This window comes from Agelaius tricolor, unplaced genomic scaffold (genome assembly GCF_023055355.1).
Source record: "Agelaius tricolor isolate 1412-34295 unplaced genomic scaffold, bAgeTri1.0.p SCAF_4, whole genome shotgun sequence".
Taxonomy (NCBI): Eukaryota; Metazoa; Chordata; class Aves; order Passeriformes; family Icteridae; genus Agelaius; species Agelaius tricolor.
This window is the reverse complement of record NW_027269264.1, coordinates 35,872,678-35,886,888: the sequence shown is the minus strand read 5'-3', so window position 1 is coordinate 35,886,888 and position 14,211 is coordinate 35,872,678. Positions and strand designations below refer to the sequence as shown.

The window sequence follows — 14,211 nt, the reverse complement described above, 5'->3', positions numbered from 1 at the left end:
TCTCCCCCTTCGCCTGCGCTGCTGCCACAGAGTTGTTTCTACAGCAGACAGGGCAGTCAGGCAGCAGCAGGGAGGAAGGGGGCCAAGCAGACCTTCCCCAGTCACCTCTAGCAAATTTGGGGTGGATGGTACAGATGAAGCAGAAGGAGGGTTTATCTGTGGCCTCAGAAAAGGTACATTTCAAAAGTTCTGCCCTGGAGAACACCCAGAGTGCCTCAAGCTCAAACTGGAAAGGTCAAATACAGTAACTAGTGAATGAGCCTCTGACAAACACATTTAATTATTAATACCATACTGTAAGATCTATCAGATGCACTGTGGTATTTAACCATGCAAAAGAAATGTATTTAAACCCTCGATTTATCAATGTGCTAAATCACAGGACATTTAAAACTTCCTATTTGAGTGGACTTGAACCAATTACAAAGCAAAGACATACTATACCACCATGCAGAGTTTAGGTTAAGCCACATTTATGCTTTATTATTCTGCATTTTACAAAAAATGCAGTGCTTTTCACACACAAAACAGAAATATTTCCCATCGTATTAGTCAACATAATGACTTTATTAAAAAAAAAAAAATTTAGAAGAGGAGGAAAAGCATTAAACCCCTGATTCTAAGTAAAGAACTTCCAAGATATCTCAAGTATAAACAACTGTTTGCACAGTATAACTCCAATGCCCCCAGCTTTTTTTTTTCATTGTTCTTCAAATAAATATCTGGTAATAAATCAATCAGCAAACACTTCCTTAAGAGTGCTGTAAATATAGAAACACCCAGCCATGTACTTCTGACTACAAGCTATCTCTGCACACAAAATAAAAATTCTCCTGACATTCCTAAACAGTTTGTACAGGTCTTTCTGCTCTCTTGACCTACACAGTGACATACTCAATTTACAAGGTGACAATGTAATTTTTTGAAAAGTGTATTTTGGAACAGATATTAAACTAAATTAAACTCTACATTTCATCATGAGCATAGACAGTGTACACAGCAAAATGTAAAGACTATGAAGTACTCTTCCTTAAATTTCATGTGGAAGGCGAGAGCTTTACAAGTCTTCCAGAAATGCTTATAGATGAAACATACATACATTGCACAAGTTTTAATTCAGTCTTCAGCACAGCAAGAGAAAGGCAAGTACTCTTTTACCAGAAATCCTTCAATTATTTTCATCTGTACTTCTCACAAGTGAATTTGACCTGTAAATGGACCAAAATCGCACATTCTTTCATGCTCTTCAGACAAGCATCACACTCAGTAAAATCAATGGAAATATTTATATCTGAAAACACAAGGATTACAGAGAACAAGGCAAAAAAAAACCCCACAAACCACAAAACACAGGACAACCCGTAGCAGTACAGTACAATAAATCAAGAGTGACATTCTGTGATGGACTTAAATTTAACATTAAATATACTGTGACTCAAGTCCAGTAACACAAGTTCAAGTAAAGCACTAGTTCCAAATAAATGTTTGGGATTCACAAATATTAATGTGCTCACAAATGCTAACTTCAGGTTTTATACAAATCATCTTACATCCTTTTATCATCACTCCCCGTTTCTCCCAAATGAACATGTCATCCTGCAGTGTGAGTCTTAAAATTGATTTATATTGATTTCTTTGTGAGGGATTTTTAAAAAGTAACACCTTATACTGTCAACTCACCTAAAGGTACTGAGAGTTCACTTACATATTCACATTTCAGGACAAGTGAGAGCAAGAGCTAGAAGAGAAACTTTAAGTTTCACAGTGCACAGCCTATGCCAGTACTGCATCACTATCACCAAATATGAAGCTCTTGCCAACGTTTGGTCCTACTGTGCACCTTTGAACATGTTAATTTAGAAGACACTAGTGGTTTCTGACACATGAGGTGAGAACAGACAAGAAAACCCAATGCCAAAATGAGTAGTCAAGAATAATAATTTTAAAAATTAAATAAATAGAAACGCTGAACTAAACCAGTTTTATTTCAAGGCAATAACAAATTCCAAAGAAGACAGCATCTTGCACACACACTGACACCTTGGTCAGTTGCAAAAAATACCTTTTACCAAAGAGCTCTTAGAAAAAACTATTCCTGCCAGGATGTATGCCAAGGGATAAGAAGGTAAAAGTTTTTATTTTTAAACTGAGGAAAGTTGAAAATTTTACCCTAACACTAAAATTTATGGTAGCCATTAGTGAATTTTTTACTCTGAATACTTGCCCAGAGATGAAAACACAGGTCATTAAACCTCAAAAGACTTGAGACTATACAGAACTGAATCCAAAGTTCAAGTCCAGCTCCTACCCACTCTCCCCAAGCAATTTACTTTGTGGTATTACATCTGAAGTTTTCTGACAAAAGTTGCAGCCCACTATTTAACAAATATGCTATCACCAGGTCTGTTCAAAAAAATTGGGGAAAACTACCATCTAGATTTTCTGGTTACAGACATGGTTTATCAGAAGGACATAAACTTCAGAAAAAAATTCAAAAGGATTCTTTTGAAACACACAGACTGTTGTAGTTACAGACCTTACCTTGTATTAAAAATACCACTTAATTGGTAGGGCATTTTTATAGAGTAGCTCAAAAATACCACTATGTTTAAACTAACCTTTTAAAAACAGCTAGGAATTAAATTAAACATGAAGCATTAATTTAAGGTGTAAGAAATGTTGACATATTAGGTGATGCAATACAAACTCATAAGAAAGTTTTATGCCTTTTATAAAGTTTTGTTTCTCACATTCAGCTCGCTTAAAATACATTTAAACCAACTTTAAACATTTATGTCCCTTCTTATTTATTCTAGGTTGGGAAAGCTTTAAATTTTCTAGACAAAGATATAGCCAACATGTTTTTTAAGAAGATACAGCCAACATTCTCTTTTCCCAGAATCTACATAGAGCTTGTAGAGCATCTTTGAATCTGGACATCATCCTGTCCTAAAATCTTGTGCTTCAGTTTTACATAAAGTGAATCAAAGTGAATGTTTCACTGACACTCAAGTCTACCATCCTATAGAAAAAGGGCAGTGAGGGTGAACATATGCAAGGAGGAAGAACATTTCAGTGGACTGCTGGAGTCATATTAAAACTGAAAGACAATTAAAATTAAGAAGAAAAGTCAATTGCAGAAAAAAGACAAAATTCTACATACAGTAGACCATGACAAAGTGTTTAGGAAGTAATCTCACATCAGGCATATAGTTTACAGTACTTTGAACTTCTAAATAAACTAGAACTTAATAGTTTGCACAAGAAGACATAATACTTGTTATTCTACGGTTAGAAGAGTTTTCACAATCTTGTCAGAGAAAGAAATAAACCAAACTTTTGCCTATTCAAGATGTACAGCAGAATAGCCATGACAGATCTTGATGAATTGCAACATGGGCCTTAGCTCATGGGGCATTTCCTATTCTACTTAATTATAGGAAATACTTTAAATATGCAGTACAAAATAACATAAATTGGAAAAATAACCCGTATCTTCCATATATAAACTTTATTTCACTGGACACCATATAAAATATTAAACTTAAAAAAATGGAAGTACGAATTCAACTTCAGTGGTAAATACAACCTTAAAAATTAATTGGTCTTCAATAACAAATATATGAGAGACACAAATTGTGCTATAGGAGGTCTAAGAGAAGGTTTGCAATTTTTTTGGAAGAACTATAATTTTCAATATTACTTACTTAGATTCAATTTACAGTGGCTGATCAATTCACAAACATTTACACAAAATCAAATGAGAAGCCCAGCTTATTTCAGCACTGATGTGAGGTGTTTTGATTTTGATTTGGTCTTTTTCTCCAAAAGAGGCACCACTATTACTTCAAATACGTAAAAGGAAGCACAAAAAATTTTCCTTTCTACTCTATGTGAATGTGAAGCATTTATGTGCATTGAATTGAGCTTTTTTACTTACACTTCTTCATAGTACAACTGTTGCTTGAAAATTTTGGTTTAGATTATAGTTCTTGATATTCAGAGTACTACCAACCATAATCTAGCTTCATTTTCATAAACAGTTGCTTGTTATTCCAAGTAAAGGTGAAATAAAACTGGAAAGTGCAAAGTTGAGCAGAAGTGCATACTGCAATTCAGCAGATGTAAAGCACAGACTCTGTTCATCAAGAAGTTGGTAGTGCACAGTGCCTCAAGAATGTAGTCAGATTTGCACATGGTTTAACTTTGAATGTCTATCTTTCATGATTAAATCTGTCTGAAATAACGGTTACACAAATCATGCAGGAAACAAGTCAGTATATCCCCATACTTCTTCCCTTAAAATAGATGTATTCTTCTTGTTTGCTGTGAGTTTCTTCTAGAAGTCAACAATGCAAGCATTTTCAGAAAGCGTATCTTGAAGAGCTGTATTAACAAATACTGATAATAAAATATGCCACATCCTTATAAACATTTCCTTAACAAAAGTTTACAGAGAAGAACAGGTCATAAAAACCATGGGGTGAGTGCCTCTTGATTTTGACACCGTTCTTTATTTCAGCAGGATCCCAAAAAAAGGGAAAATGAAAGAAGCCAGTTATCTTTTCTGTTTGACTGCTTTTAAAGGCAATATACAGTTCAGGTCTTTCTTTTCTTGTAATAACTGCCAAGCCTGAGGAAAAAACACACAAGGTTCTTTTAAAAAAGACTATATAATCTTTGCTTTAAAACTTAAATACCATTATAAACAGTAAGCATCACAGTGCCACAAAATTAAGCCTGATTTTTTTCCCCTTCTTGAAAAGAAAATTTGTGGGTTGAGGTATTTTTTGTTCATTTGTTTTTGGGATTTTTAAAGGGAAGCAAAATCCAAAAATACACAAAACGCAATGAACTAATGAGGAAGGTAACAGACTGGACTTTTGGAGACAGAAATGTTAGCAATATTTAAGCATTACACTGGTACTCTAACTGCAAAATAATTGTCCCAAATTCACACATGTCAAAGTCCCCAATAAATGATGTTATGCACTGTCATTTCCAGAACTCAGATGTGTCTCTGAAATAGGTTATTTCAACTTTCTTCTGTGTTCCAGTGTGAGTTTCAGGACATCTGCTATGCCATGAGCTTGCAAACAACTGCAATGACCCTCCTGTGTTTATACAGAAGTCATTTACACTCCAATGTGTAAAGAAAACCACAAGAAGAACAATCCTCTCAAGGACAAAACAGATTGCTTAAGCTTTTTTAAAAATAGTGCAGGATATTAAAAAGTACTTGCACTTTTAGAGCAATTGTCATTCTTATGGTATCTGGTAAAAAGGACATTTTTCAGGGCTGTTTCACTCTAGTATATTGCTTCCAGACAGCTAGGATCAAACATCTACTTACATTTTTCAGAAAACCATAGAGGTTTGAAATAAATTTTGTTAACTGAAAACTCTGGAAAGAGAACTTCACTCTGATTTCAGAGTACCGTGAGAGCCCAAACCACTTTGTCAATGTGACTTAAGCAGATTCACAAAATCAACTATTTTATGTACCAGTATATGAATGATTCAGTATTTTGTATGCTAACATGGTTAAATACAAGAAAAACTTATTAACATTTCTGAATAGAATTACAAGGAAAATGACTAAGGTGTCTCTTTTAGCGTTTGCTCTGTTACAAGTATCTGGCATTGAATTATGTTTTGCTGGAGAAGCCTTTAAGGTACTTGAAGACACGAATAACTGGAGTAAACAAGAACCTCCAAGGACAGCTGAACAGGGAAGTCTTAACCGGTTAAAGTTGGAAGCCAGTTCTACGCACTAATCCCTAGTCATAGCTACATAAAAAATAGTCAGAGATCTCAGAAACCTAGAATTTGAGTTGCAATACCTATGCAATGCCTATGATAGGAGAGAAGCATAAAAGAGTTGAGACCAAAAATTTTCAGAAAAATGCTTAACCAAAGTCTAAATTTTCCCTTGTTTCAAAGTGTCCTTTCCTCCCCTGACTAGGACAGTGAAAGTTCATGTTTGAACTACTCATGTTCTAAAATTATGAGTGTGATCTCCCTAAAGAAAAGTACCCACCTAAGTAAGATATTAAAAATAGGAAAACCCCCATTATTTTGGTGGTGATATTTATTAAAAAAGGGATTGTAAGAAGAATAAAATATTATCTATTACCACTCAAATTCATGTAAAAATAATTAATGAATGAAAAAAAAGTTTAATTTTAAAGGTCTTAACCACTGTTAGAATTTTACACACACAAGAAAATCTAAGAGAGAGGGCTTTTACTAGTTGGAGTACCCATTTCAGTGTAAACCTGAAGTTTAATGGCAGACATTAAAGAATACTCTTAAATGATTTTTCCACATATTTTTAAAAACATGCATTTTTACTACTTATTGTACAAACTATAAAACATAGAAACAGGCAGGTTTAATGACTAGCATTTTCAAGACCGTAAAACTATCTTGAAAAACAAAGTGACCAGAAAAATTACATGAGATTACTTTTTACCTGTGCAAGTTCACCTCTGATCATATCAAACTTCTGTTTCTCATGTACAGCTCTAGCAGTATTTGTCCCATCAAAGGGCTCTGGAGGATCAAAATCAAACATGAAAACTGTTAAAGAAATCTAGAGTTGGTTGTCTAACAAAGTAGGGTCAAGCTGCTTCCCAAAAGTGCTTTAAATACTCAATTCCTCTTTGGTTCTCAAGCTTTCTTTCTACTTATCCAAAAAACCCCAAACCAAAACTAAACGAAATGAACCAATAACACAAAATAACTGCCCCACCACAAGAACAAGAAAACCCAAGACAAAACAAACAAACCAATAAAAAGGAGGAGGAATTAACAACCACAACAAAAAAAAAAAACCAACCACCAAAAAACCCCAAAACCCAAAAAAACTCCCAAAAACCAAAACACCCCAACACTGAATTCTCTGAATGCTCTGAATGGAGAACATTGTCAGAGAGACAAAGCTGAGCAGTGCAGTTGACACTATAGGACAGGATGCCATCCAGAGGCACATGGACAAATTTGTGCAGTGGGCCCATGCAAATCGCATGAAAGTTCAACAACTGCAAGTGCAAAGTGCTGCATCTGGGTCGGGACAATCCCAGACAAGATTACAGACTGGGAGAAGTCACTCAGAGCAGCCCTGCCCAGAAGGAATTGGGGGTGCTGGTGGCTGAGGCTGGACATGACCCAGCCATGGGCACTCCCAGCCCAGAGAGCCACACGTGTCCTGGGCTGCATCCAGAGCAGGGTGGGCAGCAGGGCCAGGGAGGGGATTCTGCCCCTCTGCCCTGCCCTGCTGAGACCCCACCTGCAGGGCTGCATCAGCTCTGGGCTCCCAGCACAGGAAGGACAGGGACCTGCTGGAGGGAGTCCAGAGGAGGCCACAGAGATGGTCAGAGGCTTGGAGCACCTCTTCTGCAAGGACAGACTGAGAGAGCTGGGGTTGATCCATCTAGAGAGAAGGCTCTGGGATGGACCTCATAGCACCTTCCAGTATGTAAATGGGGCCTACAAGAGAGCTGGAGAGGGACTTTTCTCAACACCATGTCGTGATAGGACCAGATGGAATAGGTTTAAACCAAAAAGGGCAAGCTTAAGACTAGATATTAGGAAGAAATTCTTTACTGTGAATGTGATGAGGCACTGGAAGAGGTTGCTTTGAGAAGCTATGGATGCCCCATCCCTGGAAGTGCTCAAGGCCTGGTTGGATAAGGCTCTGAGAAAAATGGTTTAGTGAAAGATGTCGCTGTCCATGGCAGGGGAGTTGGAAAGAGATGATACTTAAAAGTCTCTTCCAACCTAAACCATTCTATGATTCAATGAATGCTTTAATGATATGTAATTTCTAATAAATTCAGCTTATTATGTGTTGAAGCATACTATGATTGTACTATGCAGTAGTAATTATCTGCTACAGCTCAATAGTCTGTGATAACATATCAGACTATGATTTTGCGTATTAAAATATTTTGAAACTTATTACACATGAGACATGAGACTCTTGGAACTATTCACTTTAGATTAATCTCATTCAACAGTTTCTCAGTGAAATACTGAGAATATAGTAAAATATTTAGTATAATTTTAATATAAGACATACCAACTGCTCATACCTTTATCACACCATACCTATTCTGCAATATTTGTTCATAAGTTAACCATTTGGGGGTTCTACTTTCTAACTGATGATTAATCAATGTGATGTTCCCCCCTCCCTTTTTATCCTAAATTAATTAATAGTTTGGAACTTTTTTAATTGCAAGATTAAAAAAAGTAGTTCTTGCTACTGATATGGTTGCCAACATTAAAGCAATTGATACTAAAAAATTATGCATTACAGTGTGCTACAGAACAGATTTTATAGTCTTTTTTTTCCTTAATAGAGAACTATTTAGGTAATATTGTGTATTTCACACTGGTAGAATGTATGGAAGTCCTCAAGGACCACAGAAACACAGAAGTATTTGTCAGATCAGGTAGATTTTTTTTTTGTCGAGTTGGTTATGAATTACTTTCATTCAGACAGTGATGTATAGCAAAATAAAGCATTACACAGACACCAGAAGGGCTTGTACCTTCATGGAGACTGGAATTTCAAATTTGGTACATGCTCCATGGCTTTTTTATTTCTGCTAGCTATTTAAATTCACTAAGAATTTTTTTCATGCAATAAATGTTGTATTTAGCAATCTTCTAAAAGGATTCTCTTCAAACTACCTAGTTTTCAGTGGACAGTTATAGGCAAACTTCTCTTATTTCAGAATGCATCATACTTCTAGTTTAGAACAAAAACTGAAAACCAAATAAAACATACACAGTCCTCTAATATCAGTCTCATTATTTGAGAGAGTGATCTAGTATAATTAAGAACTCCATGTTCACATATACTATGTGAACAAATACAGCATTTTATTTGTGTATCATAAATGTGATGGTAACTGCTTTTTTAATGCTAGGACCTTTATGTTGAGTCAAGTCATATTTATATTTTAAAGCCACAAGGGCTGAACTGTACAATCTTCTCAAACCATCTGTGGAAAAAAAGGCATTCCGGGCACAAAAGCTAACACATCTTCCCTTTAATATTCCTGCCTATTTACTGTTTGTCAAAAGACAAACTGGTTCTCTGAAGCACAGCAAGAATAATTTTACAATCAGCTACTCTTTACACCACTATATTTTCTAACCATCAAGACAGTAAGAGTTTGTTTCAAGTTATTTTCTTCAAACACAGAGATGAGAATATTAAAACAAAAAAGTAACACAGCTTTAACACTGATGCTTGAGGGAAAGACTAAAGGGAATCATTTTTCCAAACAAAAATATATAGTATCACAGAGCTCCAGAACTGCTGCTAACCAAGCCCGAGGAATTATTTTTTAAAATTATTTTTAGCATTTGGATCTGAAAGACTTGAAACTACAAATATGAATCAGGTACAGCTTAGGTGGCTTCTGATTTGATTTCCCTAAATTATTATCAATGTAATTATCTTATAAAATTGCCACATTTCTAGCTTTTCCTATTCTCCAACAGGACAGTAGTTGATATTACTCGATACAGACAAGATTTAAACTGAAACTGGAATAGTTAATAGCCATTTAGAGCTTCTGACAAGGATTGTTCAAAATATTATCCAAAAGCAGGGTTCTCTGTATCACTGTATCCTCATCATAGTAAAAGCCTATCATATTTTAAAGTGTCTGGAAAGAGCATCTCTACTATATTTGTTCCTCTAACAGCAGAAATACATATGAGAATCAGCCTTAAGGCCCATAACATTTAAAACACAATACAGTTTTTCTTGAGCTAATCTAAATACAGTACTATATGCAGAATTGTGGAAACTTGCAGGCACAGACTTGTGTAATTTATCAACAAGTACGTTTTAGATATTTAAAAATAAATGCAATAGTACCAATTACTGCAATAGTATTCTGTGAACAGGAAAATTTGACAAAGACTTGGAAAACAGAATATATTGGCATGTTTACCTAACTTTTGCAATCTTCTTCTCAAGTACACAGAAATTTATGTACATACTTTGTTAACCTAGTTCAGTTTAACAGCTGTTATAAACATGAAGTCTACTTTGAGCAAAAGTAGATTTTATTTTTCCCTCCCAAATCAGAAGTAAAAAAGTTGGTTTGTGAGGCTAAACCCACTAGGTCTTGAACCAAGGAAGGAATCAGATATATCACCTATAGATAATTTTGACTTTTTTAATAGTTCAAAAGCAAAAGCATTAAGGAAAAGTTCTATGTAATCAATCTATGTTGATGTATATTCTATTTTCCAGCCTGGTAGAAAGAGAACCTAATTATTCAACCACTTTGTAATGTCATAAAATACTTGAGAGCTTCAAACACACAGCCCCCTGCAACACAGTGGATCAGCATCACGTGACAGCAGCAAACATAGCAGCCCAGCATTCCCACCTCCCACATTCAGACCAGAGCCTTGGCAGTGCCTCACTACGCTATTCTGAATCATTTCAGCTGTGCAGATACTCTAATTCTCACATTTCTCAACTCTAAGACCACAGAGTCCAATGCAACTATATTTCAGTGTGTTCTTCTTCTCCTATAACTGTTGACTTTTTCCCAAAGGGTCAAATAAAGAACAGGAATCCCATCATGTGGCTTTACACGGACATTCATATGACTATGGCCAAGTCCATGAGCTCTGGACCACAGAATAACCAAGTTCACAAGCAGGTGAAGTTGATTGAAGGCGATTCTCTGCACAGAGCAGCACAAATGCAGGAGAGTACATACATACTCCAACCCTAAACCTTATCAATCTTGAAGAATGTCTGTTCATCCACAGATGAACAGACTTATTCTCCTCCTACCCCAGCAAAATCTTCTCAGTGTCTAACAACCTTCCCCATACCATTTGTCTCCTGTTCAAGTTATATTCCTATTTCATCCTGTGACGTCAAACAGCCTTCATTAATTTGCAGCCAGGGCTCAGGCCAGCTCTCCCTTTGTGACAACTGTTTCCAGTTACCCAGCAACTCTCAGCCCCTTCAGTCTGTCCTCATTCTCCTAACATCTCAATCCTTCTCTTGGCTTATCATCTTCTCTTTCCCTACTGCAAGCTTCATCTCCTTTGTATGCTTACCTGCTCATCTTCTCCATGTACATTCCCCACGGCAGCTGAAAGGTGTCACTAGCACATGAATCTGGTTGTCTGTACAGTGCTCCTACTCAGTTCTGCACTGAGACAGCTGAGACCTGCAACTCCAACAGGTAGCCTGGGTTTACCCTCCAGTTCTGGAAGGCATCACGTAGTCTCTGCACAAAGCCTATATTCACTAGCCAGCCAAAAATAGTACCCACAAGGAGATCAACGTATACATAACCTAGTCAGTGCAATGCCAGAACATTGCAAGAACAAAGCATATTCTTCAAGAATAATCTGAGTATGTGCCTGCTGTGTTTTTTCAGAAGTTCAAACTCGGCAAAACTGACAACTATTTTTGTGGAGCAGAAAAACACACACTAGTGGCATAAAGGCTATTCCTTATCAAAATCCTAAACCCTGGTCCAAAAGTAACAGGGCAAAGAGTGCTCTTGAAGAAAAGGTCAGGAGTACTATTTTTAAACACTTTAGACCTTAAGCTTCCTTCTCAAATGTTTTTGACGGGATTGTTTACAAACTATTTACATTGGTTATACTTCCTTCTCTACATAATGCACACATGCAATATATTTCTCAAAACACAACCAAGGTAAAGTTTAATTTATAGATTTATGTATTTAATGCCTTAACACTTAAAAACTATAATGCAGCTTCACGTATTACCTTCTACACAAATAAATTTGTTTCTCCATTCAATACCATCAGGTCTTGCAATAGCCTTGGCCTCACGAACTGATATCATTTGATGGCTCCAACTAAAGAAAAGGAAAACAATTTGTAAAAAATTTTAACTCTTAGTTATCTTCAAATTATCAGTTTACACTAAAAAAATTGTCAGATTGCAATGTTATAAGTCTGGATATCACAGTATTTAGTAATAATGAGTAATTTAGTTTAACATCATGAGTAGGAAACAAGAAAACTTTTCTACTAACAGAACTTCAAGTACAAAAAGCATCTCCAAAACAGAGCATCACAGCTATCCATGAGTAACATATATTCACAATGGAATTTTTCTACTAACAATGTCAAACTTTGTGACAATTTACATTGTGACCTACATTTATTTCCAAGTTCAAAATAAATTACAGAGTCAAATTTTTCAGAATTTTCTGTAGGAAGAAAAGAAATATAAGGAATAAGTGTAGACAAGTCACATACTGCATTCCATAAACAACACTCAATAGTATAAAGATATGTAGAAATAATTTGCTCATAGGCCTTCCTTGTGAAAGGAACCCTTCCTTGTGAAAGGAAACTTTCTATTACTAGAAAGTTTCAATACTTTATATATGATGAATTTTAGATCTGCAAGTACAACAACTCTCTACTACTTTCTGCAGGCAGCTTTACAACAAAACATGGAAATTACCACATTTAAACAGGAACAGCAGGCAGATTATACGGCCTTTTGATGTGCCACCATCTTTATAACACTTGGCACAACAATATCCCAAACATAATGGAAGCCAAAAAAAACCCCCACTTCCAGTTTTATGTTCTCATCTACCCAGCCACCTTTCAGCTGCTTTTAACTGAAGAGGGCAGCTCATCCTGCATGCCATCACATCCCATATCTAAGACAGTCATGGGACTGAGCCCAGCCAGCAGGGGTTTATGAAAGGCAGATCCTGACCGACCAACCTGATCTCCTTCTGTGGCAAGGAGATCAGGATGGTCAGTGGATATGGGAGGGCTGTGATGTAGTCTGCATGGACTTTAGCAAAGCCTTTGACACCATTTCCCAATTTCCCACAGCAATATCCTTGAGAAACTGGCAGCTAGTGGCTTGGGCAGGTGCACTGTTCACTGAATGAGTAAGTACCTGGATGGCCAGGCCCAGAGAGTGGTGGTGAGTGGAGTTACATCCAGCTGGTGTTCAGTCACCAGTGCTGTTCCCCAGGGCTCAGTACTGGGGCCAGTCCTGTTTAATACCTTCACCAATGATCTCATGGAGGGCACCCTCAATCAGTTTGCAGGTGACACCAAGCTGGGTGGGAGTGCTGATCTGCTGGAGGGCAGGAAGGCTCTGCAGAGGGATCTGGGCAGGCTGGATCATGGCTGAGGCCAATGGTGTGAGGTTCAACAAGGCCCAGTGCTGGGTCCTGCCCTTGGGTCACAACAACCCCAGGCAGCTCCACAGGCTGGGACAGAGTGGCTGGAAAGGACCTGGGGGTGCTGGTGACAGCAGCTGAACATGAGCCAGGCTGTGCCCAGGTGGCCAAGAAGGCCAATGGCATCCTGGCCTGGATCAGCAATGCTGTGGCCAGCAGGGCCAGGGCAGGGATTGGCCCCCTGTACTGGGCACTGGTGAGGCCACACCTTGAATGCTGTGTTCAGTTTTTTGCCCTTTATTGCAAGAAACACACTGAGGTCCTGATGTTTGTTGAAAGAAGAGCTGGGAAAGAGTCTAGAAAACATGTCCTATGAGGAGCAGATGGAAACGGCGTTTTTTATTCTTGAGAAATGGAAGCTCAAGGAGGAATTCAACTCTCTCTACAACTACAAGAATGTTGTAGCCACGTAGGGGTCAATCTCTTCTGCCATGTGTCAAGGAAAAGAAGAAATGGCCTCAAATTGTACTAGTTGAGGTTGAGATTAGGTATTAGAAAACGATTTTTCACTGCAAGAGTAAACTGGCATTGGAATAAGTTGCCTAGGGAAATGATGGAATCACCATCTCTTGAAATGCCCAAGAGATGTCTGGATGTGGTAGTTGGGAATATGTTGTAGGGGTGATTACAGTGGTGCTGCATTGGAAGTTGGATTAGATGGTCTAAAAGGTCTCTTCTAATCTTGATGATTTTGCAAACCCAGGAGCCACCACATCAGTGAACAGTTGGATCACCAATACATCACCATATGTCCTGACTAAATGGGTAGAAATAGCTGGGCAGTATGCTTCCAGTTGTACTAGTCTTATCTGTCTTAACTGACAGAGGAGCTAGGCTGGGTATGTCAACCACCAGCAGTAAATCTGTAGATATCAACTGTAAATTAAAATAGTCATCCGTTCATTTATCAGTTAAATCTGAAAGAATTCTGTCCTCCCTAGAGCACAGATCTGCTGTTGTAACTCCA

The 14,211-nt window shown here is 37.3% G+C and overlaps 1 protein-coding gene across 2 annotated transcripts in view; it reads right to left on the bottom strand.

The window, feature by feature from the left end:
- Nucleotides 1–456: 456 nt before the first annotated feature.
- The window catches only part of TENT2 (terminal nucleotidyltransferase 2), a 44,913-nt gene continuing 31,158 nt past the window's right edge, over nucleotides 457–14,211 (bottom strand). Inside the window, exons 13-15 of one of the 2 annotated variants that reach the window (XM_071425261.1) lie at nucleotides 11,794–11,885; nucleotides 6,476–6,555; nucleotides 457–4,633 (exon numbers count right to left, since the gene is read on the bottom strand). In XM_071425261.1, the coding sequence (XP_071281362.1) occupies nucleotides 4,559–4,633; nucleotides 6,476–6,555; nucleotides 11,794–11,885 (247 nt within the window). In that variant the 3' untranslated portion in view covers nucleotides 457–4,558. Of the gene's footprint in view, nucleotides 4,634–6,475; nucleotides 6,556–11,109; nucleotides 11,223–11,793; nucleotides 11,886–14,211 lie in introns of those variants that run through there. The other variant, XM_071425262.1, reaches the window with a different exon arrangement.